General features: G+C 45.5%; 1 protein-coding gene across 4 annotated transcripts in view; it reads left to right on the top strand.

The window, feature by feature from the left end:
• Nucleotides 1–20,878, top strand: part of slc4a4b (solute carrier family 4 member 4b) — a 45,896-nt gene extending 25,018 nt beyond the window's left edge. Inside the window, exons 8-27 of one of the 4 annotated variants that reach the window (XM_072662701.1) lie at nucleotides 913–1,070; nucleotides 1,250–1,337; nucleotides 2,477–2,631; nucleotides 2,748–2,879; nucleotides 3,114–3,288; nucleotides 5,263–5,396; nucleotides 5,739–6,007; nucleotides 6,232–6,287; nucleotides 7,417–7,602; nucleotides 9,280–9,393; nucleotides 9,819–9,980; nucleotides 11,206–11,384; nucleotides 12,004–12,076; nucleotides 14,163–14,231; nucleotides 14,438–14,545; nucleotides 14,954–15,019; nucleotides 15,114–15,275; nucleotides 15,489–15,582; nucleotides 16,673–16,740; nucleotides 18,006–18,093. In XM_072662701.1, the coding sequence (XP_072518802.1) occupies nucleotides 913–1,070; nucleotides 1,250–1,337; nucleotides 2,477–2,631; nucleotides 2,748–2,879; nucleotides 3,114–3,288; nucleotides 5,263–5,396; nucleotides 5,739–6,007; nucleotides 6,232–6,287; nucleotides 7,417–7,602; nucleotides 9,280–9,393; nucleotides 9,819–9,980; nucleotides 11,206–11,384; nucleotides 12,004–12,076; nucleotides 14,163–14,231; nucleotides 14,438–14,545; nucleotides 14,954–15,019; nucleotides 15,114–15,275; nucleotides 15,489–15,582; nucleotides 16,673–16,707 (2,415 nt within the window). In that variant the 3' untranslated portion in view covers nucleotides 16,708–16,740; nucleotides 18,006–18,093. Of the gene's footprint in view, nucleotides 1–912; nucleotides 1,071–1,249; nucleotides 1,338–2,476; nucleotides 2,632–2,747; nucleotides 2,880–3,113; nucleotides 3,289–5,262; nucleotides 5,397–5,738; nucleotides 6,008–6,231; nucleotides 6,288–7,413; nucleotides 7,603–9,279; nucleotides 9,394–9,818; nucleotides 9,981–11,205; nucleotides 11,385–12,003; nucleotides 12,077–14,162; nucleotides 14,232–14,437; nucleotides 14,546–14,953; nucleotides 15,020–15,113; nucleotides 15,276–15,488; nucleotides 15,583–16,672; nucleotides 16,741–18,005 lie in introns of all 4 variants that reach the window. The other 3 variants (XM_072662700.1, XM_072662699.1, XM_072662698.1) reach the window with 3 other exon arrangements.
• The last annotated feature ends 364 nt before the right edge of the window (nucleotides 20,879–21,242 follow it).

The following is a 21,242-nucleotide window of genomic DNA, read 5'->3' as shown; positions in this document are numbered from 1 at the left end:
CACTAATAACACTCCTACAGAAGATGGTGGAGGTTCTCCATCACTGTGTTCATCATTAGAACATCTCCAGAGTTCTCCTCTCTCATGGAGTCTAGTGTTATTTAGAGTTCTCCTCAGATCAACACCTGGTTTGGTGGTAAATCAGGGCTTAATGATGGTAAATCAGGTGAGCTGCTGCTGCTGCTGCTGCTGCTGCTGCTGCTGATGGAGTTGAACACATCCTCCACGCTGTGCTGGCTGGACTGGGGGGCGTCCAGGAGAACCCTGGAGGAATCGAGCTCTGTTCTTCAGACTAGCTCACCGACAAGATCTCACTACTTTCTTTCTTCAGAATGAGAAGCTCTTGTTTCTCCGTTTTACTGGATTTATGTTCACCTGCTTTATCTGTTCTGATGAGATCTGGAGCTTCTACAGTAAAACTCTCACTGATGAGAGGCAGGGTTTACAGTAATGGGTTTGAGGGACTAAAACTTCACGTCTCTTAGCTGTCCAACGTGTCCGATGATGACGCTTGCTCCAGGGGTAGGGGTTGGGAATGGGTGGGGGGAGGTAATGCCAACTGCAGAGCTGTGGTTTTGGAGTAACAAGGTTTTTGCATGACAGCAACATATATATATATATATATATATGTCACTTATATATATAAGTGACACCGATTATTGGGTAGTGTTATAAACCTGTGTCCTCAGATATAATGCTGTAATCCACTGTGCTTTCCGTTTCCGGAGGTTGTTTAGAATGTAAATGTCCACCACAGGTGATTAAGTGATGTGCGCAAGTACGAGTACAGTGGAAATGGGAGTGGTGAGTCGATGGTTGTGGGGATGGTGCTCCGGACTGGTCTTTTAAACAACTGTACATAAAAAAAAGATGTTTTTGTGCTAATTGTGTTTTTGTCTCTCTCTTCTGCAGCTGAATAACAAGTTCATGAAGAAGATCCCGCGGGACGCAGAGGCGTCTAACGTGTTGGTGGGGGAGGTGGATTTCCTAGACTCTCCCTTCGTGGCGTTTGTGCGGCTGCAGCAGGCCGTCATGCTGGGAGGACTCACCGAAGTCCCTGTGCCCACACGGTAAAGTCCAGCAACATCAAATGTATATTAAACAAATAAATACATATACATGCTGGGTGTGGGGTGGGTGGGGTTAGCAGACTGCTGATTACGCCCACAGTGGAACAGCTGCAGAGTTTATCCCTTAGCGATTGATAAGGCTTGATTGTGTGTTTGATGCCTTTTGTGTCCTTTTCAAGGTTTCTGTTCGTTCTTCTGGGGCCCAAAGGAAAAGCCAGATCCTACCATGAGATCGGGAGAGCCATCGCTACTCTCATGTCAGACGAGGTGAGTGTTTGTGAGCCTTAAGACACTGCACCTTCAGACTGCTCTCATTGTGAAGCTCTTTCCTTTAGAGAAGCTCCAGACGAAGCCAGAGTGTGGTGAGAATTAGCTTCCGCCTCCTACACCATCAGAAGAGCTCTGGTGCAGGAGGAGGTCCGACCCACTCAAATCAAACCCACAACAGCATCAGAAGACCAGTTTCTGAGAGTCAGCAGCAGCGTGTGTGTGATCGGTGACTCCAGTGACCACACCATGTAGCTCAGCGGCTCAACGCTGGAGCAAGAGAAGAGCGGCAGTAAGAGGGTCAGAGCTAATGTGTTGGTTGCTGTAGTTGATGAAAGTCTCACTGAGAGGCTAAAGAAAAGCCTTCTGAGAATCACACATATAGTTCCACAGGTTTTACACACACACACACACACCTCGCCACAGGTGGCCAGTTTACTAACACACTCAGACACCTACATAAGCTAATTCTTCTAGAGAGGGATGCTAGCCAATCACAGGTACCTGTTACATCACCTCTACAGCTGTCTTAAGACGCTGCTCAGAAAGGTGCTAAATAAAGTCAGGCTGAGGCTTGTGTAGCTTTTCTACCGGTCAAAAGTTTTAGAACACCCCTAGTTCTCTTCAGTAGTCCACTGGCAGCCTGCTTTTCTACTTTTACTTATTTCACCATCTTAGCTCTGACTCTCCACTGCAGTCAGACCTCCAGCTCTTCTCTCGCTCCAGCGTTGAGCCGCTGAGCTACATGGTGTGGTCACTGGCGCCGCCGATCACACACACGCTGCTGCTGACTCTCAGAGACTGGTCGTCTGATGCTGTTGTGGGTTTGATTTGAGTGGGTCAGACCTCTTCCTGCACCAGAGCTCCTCAGGTTTCCTCCAGAGTCTTCTGATGGTGTAGGAGACTTTACTCACCACACTCTGGCTTCGTCTGGAGGTTCTCTAACAGAAGAGCTCCACTGTAAACAATTTGCAGAATTTGCTTCCAATACAGTTTTACAAATTTAGGGTGTTCTAAAACTTTTGACCAGTACTGTACGTCAAAGCAAGTAGACAAAAAAATGCATCGGGCATCTGTATCACTTCAGCTTGGTTCGATACTATGTGTAAGACCCACCCCTGTCTCCGCCTCCGTGACAGGTGTTCCATGACATCGCGTACAAGGCCAAGGACCGGGGCGACCTGCTGGCCGGCATCGACGAGTTCCTGGACGAGGTCATAGTGCTGCCCCCAGGAGAGTGGGACCCGGACATTCGCATCGAACCCCCCAAATCAGTGCCATCTGCCGACAAACGGTACAGACTGCAGATCTGCCCCAGCCTCAACACTACTGGGATCCTAAAGACGTGGTCACCAGATGAGACGTCTTACATGGCTTTTTGTTTATTTATTTTTTTTTATCTATGTGCAGTAAGAACAACCTTGCCAGTGGAGGTGGAGGTGCAGATGGCTTCCACGTAAATGGAGATGCTCCTCACGAGGGGGGTGCAGGAGGAGGGGGCGGGGGTCACCAAGTTGGAGAAGAGCTGAAGTTCACTGGCAGGTGAGTGCTTACATAGGAGACCAACACATCAGTCGCTACGCTGTATTACGCTGTGCTGACAGATCCGGGGGTGTCGATAATATTGATATATTGAAGTATCCCGGTATTATTATGTTTTGCAGTACTGTATCGATTCTCCAAAAACATTATTGTTATTAATCAATAATTTATCTGTATTGATTATGGTTGCAGACAGTGGTTGATTTTCTCTCTGTCTCCCTCTCTCGCCCGCAGGTTTTGCGGCGGTCTAATTCTAGACATCAAGCGAAAGCTGCCGTTTTTTGCCAGCGACTTTTACGACGCTCTAAACATCCAGTCCTTGTCGGCCATCTTGTTTATTTACCTCGGTACCGTCACCAACGCCATCACCTTTGGCGGGTTGCTGGGCGACGCCACAGAGAACATGCAGGTATAGAGGATTATCGCTCATCTAATTAGTCTGATTCTTTAATCAAGTGGAGTCTGTGTGTGTGTGTGATTGTTGTCTCATCTAATCATGAGCCGATTTTTGGAGACGTTGCGGTCGGCCCCACACGGTGGGTTATCTCACAGATCTCACAGAATCTCACTAATGTAGTCTCTTTAAGGCCCATTCTCTGTGTGTTCTGCAGTGATGTACGACTGCCTCACTGTGTGGCTGTTTGATAGACTGGACCCCTACATCAGAGCTGGAGCTACTAAGGCTATGAAAGTCTCACAGTAGGAAGCCTGAGGAAGTCGTGTGGAGGCTCATTTACAAGCCTCAGTGCTGCTCTGCGCTCGGAGTGTGTAGGAAACCCAATAATGACCTTCCACCGGGTATTTTTAGCCCTTAGTGAGCTTCCAGTGGGATTCCTAGAGACGCGTGTCATAGGCTTTTCAGGTGCTGATCTGGGATCAGTGTGACTCGTAAAGAACCTCTAGGCTGGTGGTGATAATGATGATGTTTAGGGTTAGGGTTCATTTAACCCTAAATGAGCAGCTGTCCCAATAATTTTGTCCAGGAGTGTAACTATGATCATTTATTAAACATCAGGCATTTGGGGTATTTATTTTATTAGAGCTTAATTCTGCAGGCTTTCCAGCTTGCCCCCCCTGTTTAACACTTCCTGGTCCCCTCCCTGACCCTAGTGGCACCCTGGTGGGCATCCATATGTGGGGCCTACATGGACCTCATGGACAAAACTTTATGGCTCCCAGTTAGGCTACCCTTTCAGGGCCCACATGGACATGTTATCTGGGAGCGTAAAAAAAAGCAACTGCCAGATTTACCGGATGTCAAAACGTGAAAAACGGCAAAAATGGAGATACAAGGCTTCTGCGTGTGTAACTGTGGGGTTACACTGGTGCATCTGTGAGTGCATCTCATACAGATGAGCTGCAGTGAGCGAGAGCCATTGCGTGTGTGTGTGTGTCGTCAGACTATGGTTAGTGTTGGATTGAGCAACATGCTATACGCTGTCAAAGGGAAGAAGTGACACACACACACACACGTACAGTATGATATAGAGGTGGAGGGGGATTTGATGTGTATTTTTAGTAGATGTGTGTGTGTGTGTGTGGGTATGTGTGTGTCTGGTGTATATAGCCATGTGCTGGAGAGGCTGTGCTTCATATTTAGATGTGCAGGTGCTCTGTGTGGCACTAGCTAAGGAGGATCAGCTTCACTTTAAATAGAGTCGGATTACTAAGCAGACACACACACACACACACACACACCCTCCCTCGCCTTCAGGGAATCCCTCACCTAGCCTCCGTGCTGCTTACCCCAAATGCTAAGCTGAGAGCTCTAAAACAAAGGTCTCCTGTTTACCGCACTGTGTAGGCCTCCCACCCACACTATATGTCCAAATGTTTGTGGACACCCCTTCTAATGAACGCATTCAGCTACTTTACGTCGCACCCACTTGTCTCTAGTCCCTGTAGTGAAGAAGTACCTCCAGTAGCCTAGTCCCTCGTCCCTAATGCCAGGCGTGGGCTATAGAGGGGTGTAGATCCCCCAGCTTTGGTTGCCTGGCTGGGCAGTCTTACAGGTGTCCTGCAGCAGTGTGGAGACGTCTCATGGAGATGATATTTGATGCTTGCACCCACTCACCCCTACCCCCTCTCTCCACATTACTCCACATTATCAATATATTATCTATATCTAATATAAACATAACTAATGTCTTCACTACAATAATAGCAGAGTCCAACGCTTGCTGTCTTCAAACCCAGACTGAAGACCCTCCTCTTCCGAGAGTGTAGAGTGTGTGGAGTAAGCTGTGGGATGCCTCCTCCGACCCATGTGAAGTCAGCCGCCGCCTCTTTTCCGACAGCGGCTGATGCATTGTCACATTGCTTCCTTTGATGTATGGCGCTTATCTGTGTTTGTGTATGCTGACCTGTCTGTCTCTGTACTTAGGGTGTGCTGGAGAGTTTCGTGGGGACGGCGTTAGCAGGAGCCGTGTTCTGTCTGTTGGCCGGTCAGCCTCTCACCATCCTCAGCAGCACGGGACCAGTGCTCGTCTTCGAGCGCCTGCTCTTCAACTTCAGCAAGTGAGTGGCGTTAACACACACACACACACACAAGCTTACACACACACACAAGCTTACACACACTCCTGATTCTAAAGTCAGCCAAGGACAGTGTTAATTTATGATAAAGTATCCTGGGTCTCTCTCTGTCTCTGTCTGTCTCACTGTCTGTCTGTCTCTCTCTCTCTTCTTTGTCTCTCAGGTTTCAAGTGTGTGTATGCATGTGTGTTTGTGTTCCATTATGAATAATTGAGGCAGATTTCATGTGTGTGTGTGTCCGGTTCATTGAGTCAGTGACGTCTGAATAATATAACTGCTTTTATTGTAGAGATGCACGCTAATATTTTGATTGGTGGATTTCAGGGACAACGATTTCGACTACCTGGAGTTCCGGCTGTGGATCGGCCTGTGGTCGGCCTTCCTGTGTCTGGTCCTGGTTGCCACGGACGCGAGTTTCCTGGTGCAGTACTTCACGCGCTTCACAGAGGAAGGCTTCTCGGCCCTCATCAGCTTCATCTTCATCTACGATTCCTTCAAGAAGATGCTGAAGCTCGCGCACCACCACCCCATCAACAACCACTACGACATGGACCTGGTCACACAGTACAGCTGCCACTGCACTCCACCGGAAGGTACGACAGTGTGTGTCTGTCCATTTGTATTAGCCTTGGGCTGGTCATTTTTTTACATTTCATATAAAGTATCTATCTATCTATCTATAATTGATATTAGTGAAAATCTCGCTTATTTAAAGACAGCGTCAATTGTTTACATAAATTTCTAATATCGTTTGTTCACATGTGTGTGTTTGTGTTTCTGTGTGCTTTAAGTTTTTTAATTTTGTGTTCTTTAACAGGCAACAGCTCAGTCCTGGATGAAAAATTAGAAGCACTGCTCAACTCCACTGGGCAGGTGTGTACAGCTACAGTGGGCCAAACATACAGGGAGAGTTCGGCGAAAATTCCAATTGACATAATTAATCCCTGACCCCAGATTCAGTCGATCGGCCAAGACATGTTTGGTATCTGACGTTCGCTTCTTCAGTTTACAGCGGGAGATGCTAGGCTAACGTTGCTAACAAACACTGGACCTAGACTGTCCTTATCCTCATTTCAGCGAACACACGCACGCCCGATCACCATTTACTTGCTTCAGGAATCTTTACTGAAAAATCTTATATTTACAGAGATTCAGGCTCTGAAATATGATTCACACAGAAATATATATATATATATAATATTTCAACCTAAATAAGATTACTACCGCTACACACACATACACACACTGCACACAAAGCCTCTGATAATAAACTGCAGCTTCTTCAGAACGAGGTCAGTGTAGATCTGTCTTCAGTCCCGGAGATCAGCATGTTTAGACTCTCTCCACTGATTCGCCGTCTGTCTCAGCGAGGGGGTCCGTAGTCTCGGCTCATTATTAGTCCGTAACCTTACTTTTATCTCCACCCTGCTGATCACCAACGGCGATAGACAGCCTTATCTGGTTCAGTGAAGGTTGTGACGTCCAGTGACTGAAATATAATGTCAGGATAATGTTTAATACGAACGTCTGACCGCTGACATGATCAAATCCAGCATCCAACATCTTCCAAACGTCACATGGAGCACATAGAGCAAAATACTAATACTGAAGCTGACATGTTTTTCGGTTAAAGTCCAACCAGAATTCTACATCTGCACAACGTTGGATTTTAATATCAGCTCGGCCGTCTGCGTAACACTGGAGCTTAACAGCCTTGGTTTTTGATGGTTATGTGACTTCGATTTCCACCTAAAATGTATCGTCTGTCTAACATTGGAGTTTGATGTCAACCCAGTTTTCATTTCCGACTAAGATTCACTAAGAGTCCAACATCCTTCTGATGTCAAATTGATGTCCAGGACCTGCTGGGACGTTAACTACATTAATGATCATCTAATTATCAGTCATTACTGGACGAATTTGGATGTAGATGTAAATGAATGTCATATAATAAGGAGTGTTGGCCTGTGTGTGTGTGTGTGTGTGTGTGTTTCTCCAGAAGCACTGGAACGCTACCTGGTCGTCGCTGACTCGCTCTGAGTGTTTGGAGTGGGGCGGAGTCCTGAGGGGTGGAGCTTGTGACTTTGTCCCTGACATCACACTGATGTCATTCATCTTGTTCTTGGGCACCTACACCTGCTCCATGGGCTTGAAGAAGTTTAAGACCAGCAGATTCTTCCCTACCATGGTAAACACACACACACACACACACACACACACACACACACACACAATTGCACCCTTTAACTAAAACATACACTTTGTGTCCGAATGACGCACACAGCTTGTCTAGTCCCTGTAGAGAAGAAGTACTGCCAATAGATTAGGACTCTCTCTAGAGCAGATCAACACTGATGAACCTATTGGCACCATGCTGCCTAACGCCAGGTGTGGACTATAGAGGGGTATAAAGCCCCCCAGCAGTGAGCTGTGGAGGAGCTGTGCTCTCTGAAATGATGGTGGTGGAGCTCCATCCAGTACTTTTGGATAGTCTGAATTGGGGATGAAGAGGTGGGGTGGTGATCATCCATCCAACATCCTGACCTCACTAATGTTTTTGTTGCTGTTGTGATCAAATCCTCACAGCAATGCTCCTGCTCCAAAATCTAGTAGAAAGTCTTCTTCAGTGGACAGTAGAGACAGTTACTCAAACAGAAGCAGGAGAAACTCTTTTTAATCCCCTTGATTTTAGAAGAAAGAATGAATGAGCAGGTGTCCCAATACTTCTGTCCATATAGTCTACATATCAGAGTGAAAATAGATACTAAGATAGATGGATTGGAGTAATCCCTAACTGAGAACGCTCTCTCTCTCTCTCTCACACACACACACACACATGCACGCAGGGATGAGGGGGGCTGAGCTCTTATCTAAAGAGTCCCAGTCTTTCTATTAAACCTGGCCGTGGCTTTGGCAGCGCAGGTGGAAAATAGCCATCGTTAAATCCTGCCAAAAATGTAATATCTGTGTTAATGCGACCACTCCACACTCATTAAAAGCTCATTAGTCTCCATTTGCTCCCAGTCCTGCAGTTATGCCTGATCCTCAATGGCATGTCTGCAGCGCAGCTGATTGATGCAGTGCTGCTGGCACTGATGTTTACATATGGTTCTGCCCCCTTTCGTTAACAGCTCCCCCCCTAGCACTAGCAATGCGAAGCCAAAAACCTCCTCTTTCACGCTCGGAGCAAAGCGCCGGTCCCCATCTCCACCGCACCAGCTATCAGACGACCTGCTTGGCTCGAGATTCGAACCTGCGAACCCTCCTGGCCATAGTGGCAGCGCATTAGACCGCTGACCTGCTCGGAGCCCCTACCCTCTGAACTTCATTTCTATTGGTCTGATCATCAGGAAATTCTGATACAGTATAAAGAACAGCTGCCAGATTCAGGTTTTTGCGTGACCACCATTGGAGCTAGATGCCAACCCAGTGTTTGTTTTTGACGGATGTCTGTATAACGTTGGGTTTTGACACCAGTCTCATTTTTGCTTCCTGTTTTTTAAGCTAATTTGCCCGACATTAGAGTTCAGCATCTTTCTGACGTTAAACAGCAGTCCACTGCCTGCTGGGCTAATTATCAGACATTAGTGGACAGATTTGAGTGAATATGTAATTGAATATATAATTAAGAACACAAATTATAAATAAAATAATATAATTAAGACAAAGAAGGAAAGTAAGAAATAAATGGAACGAACAGTAAAACTGATCACTTATCAATAAATAAATACATACATACATATCAACACTCTTTACTTCTCTTGGAAGTGGTCGTAATGTTTTGGCTCATCAGCTTTGATCAGGTTTTATTGTGACTGATTGAACGGGTCACTGATCGATTGTTGTATTGATCTGTTATCTGTAGGTGCGTAAGCTGATCAGCGACTTTGCCATCATTCTGGCCATCCTGATCTTCTGCGGGATAGACGCGCTGGTCGGAGTGGACACTCCAAAACTGCTCGTGCCAAGCGAATTTAAGGTGAGTTTTTTTTTTTTTTTATTTTGCAAAAGTTTTGCGAGTGTGTGTGAGAGTGAGTGAGAGTGCGAGGTGAGTGAGTTCAGTTTTGGTCTACAATCACCTCTCTGTTCATCTAATTCTAATGCTTATCATGTAGGGAAATACACCTGAGCCACTCACGTGCCTGAACTACACACACACACACACATGCATAGTGCATCAAATGACACTGTGATCATGGAAGCTTTAGTGGAATACTAGGTCCATTCACACACACACACACACACACACACTGAGAGAGCGTTGTTCTGCAGGGCTTGTGTTGGTTGGTTTCCAATGGCCTCAGGCTGAGCCGCTCTTTCCATTTCTTATCATTACTATGAACTCTGTGTTGAATGAATTGTGTGTGTGTGTGTGTTTGTGTGTGTGTGTGTGTGTCTCTGCAGCCGACCAGTCCAAACCGAGGCTGGTTTGTTGCCCCTTTCGGCGGGAATCCTTGGTGGGTCTATCTGGCTTCCTCCATACCCGCCCTCCTCGTCACCATCCTCATCTTCATGGATCAGCAGATTACCGCTGTCATTGTCAACAGAAAGGAGCATAAACTGAAGGTGTGTGTGTGTGCGTGTGCGTGTGTGTTAATGATATGTGATGTATTACATGATAAGAAATGTCCAATAATGCAGTAATTAGAGTATTGATTATGAGAGTAATGTTAATAATTATTGTAATATTTGAAAACATAATTGGATGACACATAATGGTGCAAGCAGGAATGACCTGAAGGCTAAATTAATGTGTTAGACAGATAAAAAGAGCTGTGGAAATGATGCCTTAACCCCTTAAACAGCCTATTAGTGGTAGCACAAACTTCTTACTATTACCAGAGAGAACTTCCCCACCAGTTTGTACAGACGTCCCTGTAGTTACTGAGTAATGCACCTTAGTGTGTTAGGGTTAAAATGATGTGTGATATGTGTGTCTCTGCTGGTCGCACATGAATTCCACACACACATTAACTACAAATCAGATCTAATGAAGTCTATTTGTATAGCTTTTTACAACTGGTGTTTTCACAAAGCAGCTTTACACAGTCAGTAATTAGAAAAAAGACCCCCAGTGAGCAGATAAAGGTGACAGTGGAACCAAGACTCAATTACATGTCCAGAAGAAATGATATACTTCTGATAGACAGACTCCTTTTATTTTGTACAGTATATAAGGTACACCAGGACAGACCTGGTCTCTCCAAGTCAATGGGACGACAAGTTGGGACGAGTTCCTGTCTGCAAATGCTTTGCATCGCCCACTTAACCCCGCCCCCTATCTCTCAGAGCAACCAGAGTCCTGGAAACCAGCTGAATAGACCCCAAGTAAACCTACTGTTCCTGGTTAGAAAAAGCCTAGCAGAAAATAGGACCCACAGATCACTGTGCTACGCTCTGGGCGACATCAGCGCACGTGTAGCCAGATGCAGCTTATTTTCCAGCGCAGTTACAATACACTCAGAGTTCGCTGCCCGTGGACATGTGACCACACTTAACTGGCCTAAACGACCCACAGTCTTGCCTCAATGAACGAATTCTGATCTATTTTGACACTCTGTGTGTTTATGGAGGACATCATGGACATGTATCTGCTGTTGGAGGGACTGAATGATGAGGACAGGACTGTAGAGTCTCTCTCTCTCGCCCTCTACCTCTCTCTAATTTCTCTTTGAATTAATAAACAGACAGTAGGGAGCATCGTACTCATCCACATGTGCTGGGTGTTCTCTCTCTCTGTGTGTGTGTGTGTGTGTGTGTGTGTGTGTGTGTGTGTGTGTGATGAGAGCAGAAGGGAGCAGGGTATCACCTGGACCTGTTCTGGGTGGCGGTCCTAATGATCGTGTGTTCGTTTATGGGGCTGCCCTGGTACGTCGCCGCCACTGTGATCTCCATCGCGCACATCGACTCGCTGAAAATGGAGACCGAGACATCAGCGCCGGGGGAGCAGCCCAAATTCCTCGGAGTCAGGTACAGGGGGGTTCTTCTTCAAAGCTCAGTACCCCACGCAGGACTTACCACCACAGAGCAGACTGTAGTGTTTGGGTGGTGGGTCAGCATTCTCAGCACTGCAGTGACACTGACTGACCTGGTGGTGGTGAGAGTGTTAGTAGTGTGTGTTGGGCTGGTGGTACGAGAAGTGGCTCAGATGCAGCAGGGCTGCTGGAGGGGTTAAACACTGTGTCTGTCCACTCACTGTCCACTCCCACCTAGTTGGTCCACCTTGTAGATAAAGGTAAAGTCAGAGGCAGAAGCTCTGTGTCTGTTGCTGCACAGTTTCTGTGTTGGTCATCCTCTAGTCCTGCATCAGCGAAACACACACACACACACACTAACACACTCACCACCAGTGTCGGTCAGTGTCGCTGCAGTGCTGAGAATGACCCTCCACCCAAACACTACAGTCTGCTCAGGAGTGATCGGTCCTTTGGGGTCCTGGGGGTGGTCATGTTCTAGCTTCAGTCTACTACATTCCAGTCCAGTGTTCATATATATATATATATATATATATATATATATATATATATATATATGTGTGTGTGTGTGTGTGTGTGTGTGTTCATATCTGATGTAAATGTCTGGTTTTCAGGGAGCAGAGAGTAACTGGAGTAACTGTCTTCCTCCTGACTGGCCTGTCTGTCTTCATGGCTCCCATTTTGAAGGTATGACACACACACACACACACACACACAATAAGCTTGAGGCTCAATGATAAGGACTAAGCGTATGTCTGAACCAACCTTCCCGCTCTGTCAAGTGGAGGTGGAGGAGTCTACAGGAGGTGTGTAGCAGATAATCGTCTCCACACCAGCTCCAAAAGACTGCCCACTAGTGGCAGCCTGCAGACCCCACACACATGAAACAGCCCATGAATGGGTCACTGAACTCCACAGTGGAAAATGCAACCCTAAACGTCCGCCAGGATCAGGCTTAGGACACTGCACGAGTGCCAGACACGAGGACGAGCTTTGGGGCATTACCACACCTGATTAAGGCGTTCCCGTAACCTCTGATCTAAAAAATGATCCAGGGTTCAGTGCTGAGGGTTCATGCACTGGACTGAGGGTTGGTGTTAATTAGAACTTTAAACTTCTTAATTGTTGTCTGTTGACAAGATAGTATAATGCAAAAGTTTGTGGACACCCTAGACCAGATACACATTTTGTAAGGTTTTCTCTATATTTAGTTTGTCCAATTTTTCCTGTTTTCCTGATTTGGTGCTGCCAATCAACCCACCTGTTTCTGTTGGCCCATTCATCATAAATCATCATTTTGGAGCATTTCCATTGATCCATTCATTGTAAATCATCATTTTGGAGCGTTTCCATTGATCCATTCATCATAAATCATCAATTCTGAGTGTTTCCATTGATCCATTCATCATAAATCATCAATTCTGAGTGTTTCCATTGATCCATTCATCATAAATCATCATTTTGGAGCATTTCCATTGATCCATTCATCATAAATCATCATTTTGGAGCGTTTCCATTGATCCATTCATTGTAAATCATAATTTCTGAGTGTTTCCATTGATCCATTCATCATAAATCATCATTTCGGAGCATTTCCATTGATCCATTCATCGTAAATCATCATTTCTGAGTGTTTCCATTGATCCATTCATTGTAAATCATCATTTCTGAGTGTTTCCATTGATCCATTCATCATAAATCATCATTTCGGAGCGTTTCCATTGATCCATTCATCATAAATCATCATTTCGGAGCGTTTCCATTGATCCATTCATTGTAAATCATCATTTCAGAGCATTTCCATTGATCCATTCATCATAAATCATCATTTCGGAGCATTTCCATTGATCCATTCATCATAAATCATCACTTCGGAGCATTTCCATTGATCCATTCATCATAAATCATAATTTCTGAGCGTTTCCATTGATCCATTCATCATAAATCATCATTTCAGAGCATTTCCATTGATCCATTCATCATAAATCATCATTTTGGAGCGTTTCCATTGATCCATTCATCATAAATCATCATTTCAGAGCATTTCCATTGATCCATTCATTGTAAATCATAATTTCTGAGTGTTTCCATTGATCCATTTATTATAAAAAATTATTTCAGAGCATTTCCATTGATCCATTCATTGTAAAATTTGGAAATAAATCAACAGACAAATTTACATTATCTCAAAAAGCGACAGAGGGAGCAAAATGTAAACAGTTACCCCCCCCCCTGTGACAGTTAGTAGAGAACTGACCCCAGATCACCTCTCTGGACTTTGATGACCTCGACAAATAGGCCCACAGGTCCACAGGTTTTATCAGGTCAGAGCTGATTGCAGTCGGCTGTGATGTGCGAAACGGTGGGTCTGTCTCAGCGTTATCGCCCTGGTTGATCGGATCTGAGAAGGGCGGTGTAGGAGGTGGTGCAGACCTGGTTGGGGGAAATGTTAAGGGGCAGTTTGTTTGTTTGTGTGCGTGTGTGTGTGTGTGTGTGTGTGTGTAAAACTAGTTTGTGGAGGTTGGCTTTGTGGATTTTTCCATTGCACATGCCTGTAGGAGCATTGTTGACTTCTGCCCTTTTCTGACATTTGATCCTGATGTCTGTGGTAATGTCAGTGATTGAGTAATGCTCCATACCGAGATGTGTGTGTGAGCGGGACGGGGTCCTACAGTTTCACAAAACACTGATGAGCTACACGTGGTCTCGCTTGTTTTGTGTTTGTTTATTATTTACACTTTTGTTCACGCCTTGTTTTGTCTTCTCCCTCTAGTTCATTCCCATGCCCGTGCTGTACGGAGTCTTCCTCTATATGGGAGTTGCCTCTCTGAACGGAGTGCAGGTGAGTTTGGGCCCGGAGGTGTTGTATTTCAAAAATACAAAACACACACACACACTTTCTTTATTCTTATATTGTGTCATATTCCTTTAATGTCTATTTAAAAAAAAACACTACAAACCAGCTGATATATTTCTAATATTATAATATATTCAGTTATATTATTTTATATAGTCAATCTGTGTGTGTGTGTGTGTGTGTGTGTGTAGTTCATGGATCGTTTGAAGCTTTTGCTGATGCCAGCGAAACACCAGCCAGATCTCATCTACCTGAGACACGTCCCTCTTCGCCGAGTCCACCTCTTCACCTTCGTACAGGTGTGTATCTGCTCGGTGTGAGGAGTGTGTGAAGTGTGTGATTGTGACGTGTGTAAAACATCAGATCTAATCAAACCAAGGTCCACCGCTTTGATGACTGTCAGCTGACATCAAACAAGAAGGATCAAAACAAAGGAAAGGACATATCAAAGAAACGAAATCTGAAATAGAACATCAAATATAAATACACTACTTGGACAAAAGTATTGGGACACCTTCTCATTCATCGTTTCTTCTGAAATCAAAGCTATAAAAAAGAACTTCGTCTCTACAGGGACTAGACCGAGCCGTGTGACTTTCTGTGTCAGCAATAGGTGCAACTTAAAGCAGCTGTGTCCACAAACTTTGGGACATCGCTGATCTGTGATGTTCATGTGTGGCTGTGTGTGTGTGTGTGTCTTCTCATAGGTGCTTTGTCTCGCTCTTCTTTGGATTCTGAAGTCTACCGTAGCAGCCATCGTCTTTCCAGTCATGGTGAGCATGCCATGCACACACACACACACACACACACACACACACACACACACACTAGAGAGTGTGCTCTAACGTCTTTCTCTCCTCTCTGTAGATCCTGGCTCTGGTCGCAGTGAGGAAAGCGATGGATTACCTTTTCTCGCAGCACGACCTCAGTTACCTGGACGACGTCATGCCAGAGAAGGACAAGAAGAAGAAGGAGGATGAGAAGAAGAAGAAGAAGAAGAAAGGGAGCATCGACAGCGATATTAATTATGTACGGAAATAATATCCTATGTGTGTTTTCTGTTCGTGTTTTTTTTTTGTACAATTACATTTATTATTGGTGGAGATGGCAAATCCAGGTCCAGAAATTAGAAAACCTGGGACGGATTCCTAATTTCTGGACCTGGATTTGCCATCTCTAGTCATTATTTGATTTGTTCTCTAGAGGTTTTCAGTAAGATTGTCTCAATACCTGCATTTACAGTCAGACTGTCCGGCCAATGAGAATATTCCCAGTATAAAGATCTCCATGGAGATGATGGAGGAGGAGCCAATGCTGGGGGACAAACCCTCAGAGAGTGAGTAGCAGGAGTATAGCACTGCAGGCTCTGCGCTGTCTGAGCAGCTGCCAGTCTCCAAATCTTTAGAACCTTTTAAAGTAGGGCTGCAACTGACCATTATTCCTCCTGTAGAGTCCTCCAGTCTTTCAGAACGCCCACCTGTACACAACTCTTTAGTTAAACATAACACCTGATTGTTTCCCTCCATTACTCCAGTCCTCGACTAACGGCTAAGTGTTGCAGCCCTATTCTCGAGAGCTTCAGGCATGGGCTTTACACTGTCTCTCTCCTTCTTTCTTAACTGCACCCTAATTTGCTTGATCTGCACCGGTGCTGCTGTAGGACGGGCATTCTCTTAACCTTTACACGGATCACTGATACACTGTACGGACAAAAGTGTTGGGACACCTGCTCACCTGAGTACTGGATGCAGCTCCACCATCCATCATTCAGAGAACACAGAGAACACAGTTCCTCCACCGCTCCACAGCTCAATGCTGGGGGGGATTTACACCCCCTCTATAGCCCATGCCTGGCATTAGGCAGCATGGTGCCAATAGGTTCATGAGAGTCATATTCTTACCTACTAGGACTAGACGAGCTGTGTGTATGTGTGCAGTTGCACATCTGTGTCAGCAATGGGGGCTGAATGCAAATAAGCGTTTCTCCAGTGTTGGTGAGCCAGTGCTGAGCCACTTCAGCCTCAACCTTGTGATCTTGGCTGACAGGAGTGGAACCCGACCTGGTCTTCAGCTGCTGGAGCTGATTTTCAACTCTCCACAATCATACAGAGGGGTTAGCTGATCTGCTGTAGCCTATCAGTCAGCTCCAACCCGTCTGGTTATTCTCTGCTGACCTCTTGACCCCTCAACAAGGCGCTTCCGTCTGCAGAACTGCCGCTCACTGGATGTGTTGGTGATGATGGGTGTGAACACTACCTGCAGCTGCTGACCCGTATCTGCATGGCTTTCTGCTTTACGCTGCTTCCACTTGCTGGGCTGATTAGATAACTACATGAGTGATGGGGTGTTACTAATGAACTGCTTGGTGAGTGCTGAGTAAGTGTGTGTGTGTGTTTTAACAGTGTGTATGTCTGTGCCTTTAACAGGAAATAAACCCACGCCTTTCCTCTCTCCATACTGATGGACTGCGCCTGTTTCCTAAGTCCGCATCAAGGTAGGAGTGTGTTCTTGTGTGTGCAGCGCCTCAGCAGCGTTACCAATAATCGTCCCCGGACAAGACTGTACTACCTATAGCATGATGAGACTGTAGGCCGCTCTGGATAAAAGCATCTTCTAAAATGCCTCAGAAATTAGAATTAGCCAAATACGACACATGGACCATAGAGTGTACTGATAACTGCTAACCTGCAAAATTCAGTAAGTAGCTTTAAACCCAGGCTGGATCTTAACTGGAGCTCCCTACTCCCTGTTCAGTGCACCCTGAGAACACCCAACTAGGGCTATAGACACTATATGGACCACAACAAGTCCAGTCCAAAAGTATTAGATGGAGCACCACCATCCATCATCCCAGAGAACACAGTTCCTCCAGTGCTCCACAGCTCAAAGCTGGGGTGCTTTATATACTCCCCTCCTCTAGCCCACGCCTGACATGGTGCCAGTAGGTTCATCAATGTTAATCTGCTCCAGAGGAGGGGTGTGGAGAAGGGGTGTCCACAAACATTTGGACATATAGTGTATTCACAGTGCATCTAGTCTGCCACTTCTTACTTAGAGAGCAAGGGGACATTGCATAGAGGCACTAATGGAATTTAGATTAGTGGGCGTGTTTTTAAACGTGTAATAGTGTGAAATTTGCATATTTAAATGAGGAAAAAGCATAAAAGGTTATGGAATAGATATAATACACAATCATTGACTGAAAATGTTGACCTTTAGCTAGGGATGCACCGATGCCACTTTTTCCCTTCTGATACCGATACCAGATTTTTTAAAGTATCTGCCGATACGGAGTCCGTTACCAGCTCTGACTTAAATACTGGATCGACGGCTCTAAATTCTGATACTTATAAAGTTACACCACTACCTGCCAGTGAGCTACCAGACCATGAGCTCCCGGTCTGCGCTACACCAATAAGAGTCCTTGGGCAAGACTCCTAACACTAGGTTGGCCCATCTTTGTAATATGAGTAACCTTGGATAAGAGCGTCAGCTAAATGCCATGAATGTAAATGTAAATGATGATAATTTTACTGGTTCTTTAAACGTTTGGTTTCATTATAAAGTCTGCAGACACAAACGTAGGCCGTCATTAAGCTTCATGGTACGGGTGCTCTCTACTGCCAATACCGATACTGAGTGTAGGAGCCAGTATCAACGCTGATACCGATAGTATTAGACAGTTTCCTAAAAGCAATAAAAGCCACTTGAGCTTCGGTTGATTTTAACATGGCAACTTGTCCTCCTCTCTCCTCTCAGTCAGGACCTGAACCCCTTTAAGAAGACCGTGGCTCAGATCAGGATCGACGTGGACAACAAGGACACCAAAGAAAACCGATTCCTCTGGAAAGCTCGGACCGACGAAACATCCCTATGAAAATCTCCATTCCTTTAGACGCCCGAAACAACGTTTCTTAAAGCACCTAAAAACCAGCTCGGCTCTCCGGCCGGCCGCGGCCCGATCACTCAACCCCCCGGAAGTCCTTCTTAGGGCAGACGTTAATTCCGTCAGAGTCAGAGTCAGTCAGTATCAGGAAGTGGTTCAGTAGGACACAGCACAGTGAGAGGTGGGTCCTACACTTCTCTCAGCATTAGACGCAAACACTCCGGCTGCGCTTGGACGGTAAATATTTGATCAGATACCCTCCAGGAACGTATCTACAGCACTTCTCGTTATGTTCTCCAGAGTTCTCCACATATGTCGGTCGCTTGATTTACAAATATGAAGGAATGATGATTCAGAGATTCAGAGATTCGGTCTTTATAATCGTTCTCAAACATTTCAAATCTTTAGAGATGGAAGATTCAGGTTCAGGGTTTTGGTCCAACCGTCTGGGCGGCTCTGCCTCAGCTCAGACCTGAAGATTCAAGCCGGGACAGTATACATCCCCACCCACCCAGGGCCTCTTCGGCGGCTCTTTTCGGGTGTAAGCTGCAGCAGGGCTGCCCAGGCAGTTGGGCCAAAAACCTTTTGACTTTCTGGGCCTGGATTTTCCATCACCTGATACCTTAGTTTCTTTTAATCAGTCTGAAATACAGAATCAGCTTTTGTGACTTATGTATTTGGCCAAATTGATAAGCGAGCATATCAGATCAAATATTTAACAGAATGTACAAAAGTAATTGTACTTTTTTTTGTTGTTTTTTAATCTTTAGTCTTTAGTCGTAAATCCTTTGTACAGAAACTTTACTTAAAATCCTTCCTGCACTTAACAGCTGAGTTCCAATCAGTTTTCAGATATTTTTTTTTATCATTCTAATTTTTTTCTCCTGTGAATATTAACCTCGACTCGTAGCTCTACCTCTTAGTACACTCTAGGTGCCAGACACTGTGCGCTTGAAGCGTTTGAAAAGAGGCACGGCCCCGGAAATGCCGTCGTAAGGGTGGGCGCGACGTGTAGGATGTCTCTATGAAACATTCTGTCTTCTTCTTAAAAGCAGTACTAATAAAGAACCTCCCGCTGCTCCCCATAGGCTATAGAACGTGTCTTCAGGGTGCGTTTCTACTCGTCAGCTTTGGTTCCTTTAAAGATTAGCGGGGCTGTGTCCCAAACCACACACTACCACACAGTGCTTCACAACTAGCCACCAGCAGAGCTGCAGAAGTGAAGGCGTGTGTGATTTGGGACGCAGCCGCAGTCACGTTAAATTAAACTTGTCAAACATGTGGGTTAACACTGAGATCAAGAGGAAGTGATGTCATAAGACTTTTAAGGTTTAAGGGTCCAGCGGGAAGATTTTAGGGTTTAAGAAGAATAAATTCTCCACTGGTTCATACGTCACCTTCTCCCCCTGATTTTGGTTCTCACAGCGTGCTTGTTTTTCGGACCTGGAGAACCGGACCACAGGTGTAAACACGCCCTGCAATGGCTGTGGGTCAGTGGGGAGGCTTCCTTGAAGAGATTAATGTGATTTTATGAGGCGTGTATACTTCTGAGCAGTTCTGGGTACTGATGTTATTGTTGTCTGTGAGAATATTTTTACTGTACTTCATTTTTTTTTTTAAACAAACAGATGATTTAGGTAGCGTTAGTCTTTTATACTGATGGAAATCGATGACTTTCAGTTGAGACGACAGCGGCGGATTCTGTAGCCTTTAGCTGCACCAGCAAAACAATCCTAATAAGAAGAATTGCGCGCTGCTCGGTAAGATTTGAACTTCAGTACTTTAGAGAGGCACTAAATGCAGTCAGACCTCCGACTGAACTTCAGCGATTCAGCGCGTTTCAGCTCGTCTCGGTGTCATTTCGCAGCTTTTTTAGACAAACCCGTCTTCCTGTGATCAGAAACAACCATCTCAAGTTGTCTTCCAACTCAGATTCCCTTCTTTTGGTCTGTACCTGACTGGATTTCTTGTGCACCCCCTGACTCAGAGACCCACACAGCAGGGGTTGGTGCTGTTGGACATTGCCATTCTGAGGCCGGTTCTGCAGTTCGCTGCAGCCACTGCAGTGGCTTTCCACAGGCCCGGGTATGGCTCAGTCCTCACAGCATTGGCCCGAAAGACAAGGGTGCATCAAACCAAAGAGCGCAGCAGGAACCCTTGGAGAAACCCCTCGTATTTCAGTAGCTGCTGGACGCTTACGAACTTACGGAAGAAGAAGAAGCTTGGAAGGCTCCGAAGGCTCTGAATGCTCTGAAGGCGGGCTTTAGAACCGACTGTTCTCCACGACCTCCAGCATTCCTGGGACGGAGGGGTCGTCCGTATATTTCAGAAGATGTGATCTAGTGCAGTCCACTTTTCCAGTTCTGATTGCTTCCACTCTCCTTTCTCAGAAGTGTTTTATTATTATTATTATTTTGTTTGTCTGTTTTTAAAAACTATTTATTGCTCTGATTATGAAGGAAACGCTTGAAATCCTAGAAGAGCCGGACGGGCGAGCCGGACCCTTGCTTCTGGCCGTCAGGCTATAAAATAAAGCGTTCAGATGATAAACCATTGATTTACTGTCAGAAGACAATCAGTTCATGTACGATTTTACGATGTTCTTGTCTGTTGGGCTTTTGTGTTTTTCCTCTAATCAGTTGTTAATGGCTTTGTGAGAAAGCCCATTACTACAGATATATAAATATATATATATATTTTTTGCAACTTGAAATGAAAAGTGGACAATAAAGAGATTTTGAACATTGCTGGTGTTGGAGGGCATTATTATTATTATTATTATTATCATTGAGGATGTACAGGAAGTACTGGGCAACATTTATAACTTGCCCACGTGTGGGCTGTATGGGTAGCCCAACTCGGAACCAGAGGTTTTGCCCCTGACTTCCACGTTGGCCCCACATATGGATGCTTAGCTGTGATGGTCAGTGATGGGAGAACAGGAGGGGTTAAAAATGGGCCCCTCCTGGGGTGTACACTGAATACGGGGCCTAGATCCATGGGATCCATGTGAGCTGTAATGATGAGGCCCAGTAAAAACACATGCACAAACCCACTCAGAGCTCGAACCCACCTAACCCACCTAACCCGCGTTCCACTCATGGTCTAAA

The sequence above is a fragment of the Salminus brasiliensis genome, chromosome 18 (genome assembly GCF_030463535.1).
Source record: "Salminus brasiliensis chromosome 18, fSalBra1.hap2, whole genome shotgun sequence".
Taxonomy (NCBI): domain Eukaryota; kingdom Metazoa; phylum Chordata; class Actinopteri; order Characiformes; family Bryconidae; genus Salminus; species Salminus brasiliensis.
This window is presented reverse-complemented; position numbering and strand designations above follow the sequence as displayed.